We start from the raw sequence: 5212 nt of genomic DNA on the forward strand, positions 1-5212 counted from the left end.
CCTAGTTTTTCCATATTATTTGTTATTTGCTAATTCTGTTCAATAAATCTCATCTCAAATCTATTTGTCTAGTTTGCCTGATTTAAATTGTTAGGGTTTTAAAAATTCGTAGTCTCTGTGGATCGACCCGTTATTGCTACAATTAAACACAGTGCACTTGCAGTCTTATTATTTTACATATCAAGTTTTTGGTGCCATTGCCGGGGACTATTGGTAATTCTCACTCCTTGATATTTTATTCTTCAAACTAGTTTCTTGTTTTCTCTTTATTTTTTAGGGAATAGTGAAACAGAGGAAAGTTTGGAAAAGAAGATTGCTAGAAGGCATATCCCCGCCTCTTTTGGAATTTTTGAAAGTGCTTTTCGGTATTCCGTATCACCTCTCTATTTTTTTCTCACTTTTATTATTGAAAATTCCTAAAAAAATTCAATATTTGATAAAAAAATCCAAAAATATTAGTTAGTTAACTGTTAAAAACCAATTTGTTGCATCATTCACTCTCTCACATAGGTCCCGTTGTGCATGACATGTCTGTACTAACAAGATTAGGTCATCTTGAAAACCATAAGGATAAGTTGTATGATAATTCAATTGTACTCTGCAATTGTATTTATCGAGTCTATAAAAATGCTAAGTAGATTAAAATGGAGGATTTTTCTGTGAACAACCATTAAGCTAAGAAATAAACTCTAGAAGAAGATCAATCTTGATCATGCCTCAAAGAGAAGTGTAGAAGGTTAAGGTTGAATTATGTTGTTTTAGGAAAAATGTTCTAAGTCATATATCGACAAGTCAGAGATCAAGGAATATAAAGAAGTATGGCGAGAAGTCTAAAATCAGTTGTAGAGAAGTCCCAAGAGATATCAAAAAGTCAATTTGCATGTAGAGAACTGAAGATATCAATAAGTCAAAAAGTCCATGTTGAGAACTGGAGATATCGACAAGTCAAATCCTCATGTAGAGAACTGGAGATATCGACAAGTCAAATCATCATGTAGAGAACTAGAGATATCGACAAATCAAAACTTATATAGATAACCGAAGATATTAACAAGTCAAATTTTCATGTAGAGAACCAGTGATATCTAGTCAAAAGCTCCCATAGAGAACTGGAAATATCGACAAATCATTCAACTTGTAGAGAACTAGAGACCTCGACAAGTCAAAAGCCTATGTAAAGAACTGAAGATATCGATAAGTCATTTTACTTATTGATATGTGACATCTCAACACAATAAAAGAGATCTCAAAAAATAACTTCGGAATTCAGAATATAGACAACTTGAAGATCCAAGATTATCAGTCAACAAACAATACAATCATTGAATTGGAATCCTACAAATGTAGCTTGAAATATACAAGATCAAGGGCCAAGATGAACTGGACAATGGAGGGTCACAAACCTAGTAGATTCTGCACAAATACGATGCACTGCAAATGAAAATAAACAAATGAGCTTTAAAAAGTATGTTAGTCCATTTAGTACAAGTTCTGTAAACCGTGCAGGTTGATCTATAAAACATATCACATGTCCTTTATTTTAAAAGTAACAAAACATATATAGGAAATCTTGTAATTCTCTCAAGAGAAGTATCTGAGTTCTTCTTTTCAAGAACACATATTTGTAGCAAGATAAATTTGATTTAATATAAATCAAGTGAATTTTTGATAAAATTGCTTGTGTGTTTACATTAGTATTTTATCTCTACAATTTGATCTAGTTTTTTAGTTCCATAAGCCACAAATACTCATAGTTAAACTCTGAAAAAACAAGAAAACACATTTACCCCCTATGTTGCACTTCATACCTAACAAGTGGTATCTGAACAAAATCTGAAAGTAGACAGATTAGATCTTGGAAATATGAGTGCACAGAAACTTAGTAGTATCAAGATCCCTGTCTTTGACAAAGTGAACTACACCTTATGGAAGAAGAAGATGATGTTATTCATCAAGTTGGCCAATCCACGATATATTGAATTTCTTAAGCATGGACCCTTCATTTTTATAATAAGGGTACCTAAAATAACATATGGTGATATGGTCATTCCTGAATATTTTGCTCCCGTAGATCCATCTACATACACTGAACCCGAGAAGGAGAAAGTTTCACTTGACAATAGCTTGCAACTCATTCTCATCGAATCTATTGATAATGTGATGTACGACAATATTATCAACTATGAGTCAGCTAAACAGATATGGGAGAAGATAGAGATCTTGTGTGAAGGTACTGAAGAGGTGCAGTCAAACCAGAGTTGGATTCTAGTCTCACAATATGAGGCTTTCATGGCTAAACCTAAGGAAGGCATTACTGAGGTCTTTGAAAGATTCAACAAGTTGATAAATGACTTGCAGCTTCATGGAAAATACTTTAAAGCTGATGAAGTTAACCTTAAACTCCTGCTCACTCTTCCTGACAAGTTAGAACAAAAGAGCTCTGTAATAAGAGAATGAAGATATCTAGGGAGAATAACTTTGAAGGTTTTGTATGGTATTCTCAAAACCTATGAGCTGAAAATGATGCAAAGAAAGCCATTAAAAGTGAGTCAAGGGCATGTTGTGGATGTATCAATTGCCTTGATAGCTAATGACAAGAAAATAACTGAAGATGATATAGAACCCCAGACTCAAGTTATTTAAGTTGTTGAGCAGAAAAACAAGGAACCTCAAAAACAAGTTATTTTGGAGGATGAGTACTATACTCTTAATGAGTTGGATGAAATGGACCAGTTTGTGGCTTATCTAGCAAGAAAGTTTTCAAACATCAGAGTCAAGAAGCCTAGGTATTTCAAGGGCAAAGGTCAAATATCCTACAACAACTAGAAAGGAAAGACTTAGACAAATGCAACTGGAAAAGGTGGCTACAAGTCAGGATCTTTGGATTGATCAAATATTAGATTCTAAAATTATGATGAACTTTGTCACTTTGCCACAGAATGTAGGAAGCCAAATAAGATGAAGAAGGATAAAGCACTTCTAAGAAAATAAGAGGGAAATGCTTATATTGTTGAAGGTAAGAGTTAGGATGACACTGATAATGAAGATGATGATGAAGAATATGGAAACTATGCTCTCATGGCCTTGAAGCGAAGAGAGTCATTTGTATCTAAATTTGAGGTACCTATCCTAACCACCATTGATTTGAATGCGACATAATATACAAAAACTGTAAAAATGTTTCACATTCACACAAGTATGGTGGAAGCTACTGAGAAAGTGAGTAGGCAGTCAAAAGTATATGAGAAACTAGAGATTGAAAAACAAGAACTAGAATTGTAGCTTGTTAGTCTAGTAGTTAGACAATAAAATGAATACCTCAAGAAAAAGCTGAAGTGTGTAGAGGAAGTAGAAGCTGTGCTCAGAGAAAAAGTTGAGAAAAATGATCTGAAGCTCAAATCATTTAAAAATGCATCTCAATTGGTTGGTCAATACCATAAAAAGAACAAGCCATGTGCTAACATGGCTATTGGCTTGGACTATGAGGCTGATGCATCTCACAAGAAAAGTGATGTCGATAAGGGAAACGAAAGTGTGAACAAAGATGTTCATGTGGTGCTCAAAAAGGTGAATGCACCCTTGTTTAAAGTTTGTGAGGTAAACTTCAGTGAGGGGAGCTTGTCATCAAGCAGGAAATTATAGATAAAGATAAAGAAAATAAGAATGCAAAATACACTCTTAATACTGAATGCGAGAAGAAGCCTGAAGTTAGTCTAGTTACCAAGACACCAGTAAATGAGATCAAGAATGAGAGCACTGGAAAGAAAAAGAAAAAGAAAAATGGAAATATAGGTGTCAACAAAAGCAACAATTATGCCTATGATGCAGATGCTCCTAGAAAGCAATTACAAAAATATAGCTTAACAAATCATCTAACTCACCTTTGTAAAAAGGTTGTTAGTGAGCCAAAATATGGAGCTTGCAAATAAAATGGGGCATAGACAAATGACCCCTACTCTTTATATTACAAGTTTGATTGCATTGCATGCAACATGAAAGTAATGGCCAGCTGTCATAAGATGAGAAAAGATCTAAGAGAAGTCGACTTTAGATTTGTGATCAAAGAAGAAAATGCTTATCTAACTAAGAATGTTGTTTCTTTTGAATGTTCAAATTCTACTTGCTAACTCTGTCAAGAAGAAGAAAGTGCCCAATACTGCTTGGGTAGCTAAGCACAGTTAAACCTCATTTGTGTGTAGGGCAAGAAGAATAAAGTCATGTGGATCATTAACAGTGGATGCTCCAGACACATAATAGGTGATAAACCTTGTTATCATAGTTTGAGGAAATGGTTGGCCCTTTGGTGCCCTTTGGAGATAATGGAAGGGGATTCAAAATGGGATATGGCATTTTGATTTATGGAAATATTGTCATTAAAGATGTAGCACTGGTTGCAGGTCTTGAAGTGAATCTTTTTAGTGTTAGTCAATTCATAGACAAAGGTTTCAGGATTATTTTTGACAAAGAAGAATGCTCAATCACTGGAAAAGAGACTGGTGAAGTTGCTTTGAAAGGAGTAAGAAAGGGAAGCCTGTTTGTTGCAGACATGAACTTAGCAAACAAGGACATGATATATTTCTTCTACATCAAGGCATCAAGTGAGAAAAGCAAACTCTGGCACAAGACGCTCTCTTACTTAAACTACAAAGCAATTAATACTCTGGTGAAAAGAGAATTGGTCAGAGATATACCAGCTTTGGAATTTTCTCAAATTGAAGTTTGTGAAGCTTGTCAAAAAGGCAAAATGAAGAGGTTTAGTTATAAAAGCAAAACTGTGAATTCCATGTGCTCTACTACAGCTTATCCATATGGATTTGTCTGGCCTTGTAAATGTCATGTCAATATCCAGGAAGAAGTATGCACTGGTGATGGTGAATGACTACTCAAGGTACACTTGGGGGGAATTTATGTATTCAAAATATAAAATTCCACACATCATCATTGAACATATGAAAAAAATTGAGAAGCATGCTGAAAATAAAAATTCTTTCAAAAGACTTAGGAGTGACAATGGTATAAAATTTAAAATTTTAATATTAAATGAATTTTGTAAAGATGATTGCATTACTTAAGAGCTCTTTGCTGCAAGAACACCTCAACAAAATGGTGCGGTTGAAAGGAAAAAATAGAACTCTAGTTGAAGCTGCATGGACAATGTTGCAGGATGCCAAGTTACAACCAGGTTTTTGGAAGAACATGTTAACACACCATG

General features: G+C 34.3%; 1 protein-coding gene across 1 annotated transcript; it reads left to right on the forward strand.

Moving 5' to 3' along the window:
- Positions 1-2040: 2040 nt before the first annotated feature.
- On the forward strand, positions 2041-2457 carry LOC141702605 (uncharacterized). Its single transcript, XM_074506261.1, has one exon. The coding sequence runs from the start codon at positions 2041-2043 to the stop codon at positions 2455-2457; it is 417 nt and encodes a 138-aa protein (XP_074362362.1).
- Positions 2458-5212: the final 2755 nt, after the last annotated feature.

Source organism: Apium graveolens, chromosome 2 (genome assembly GCF_009905375.1).
Source record: "Apium graveolens cultivar Ventura chromosome 2, ASM990537v1, whole genome shotgun sequence".
In the NCBI taxonomy this organism is placed as follows: domain Eukaryota; kingdom Viridiplantae; phylum Streptophyta; class Magnoliopsida; order Apiales; family Apiaceae; genus Apium; species Apium graveolens.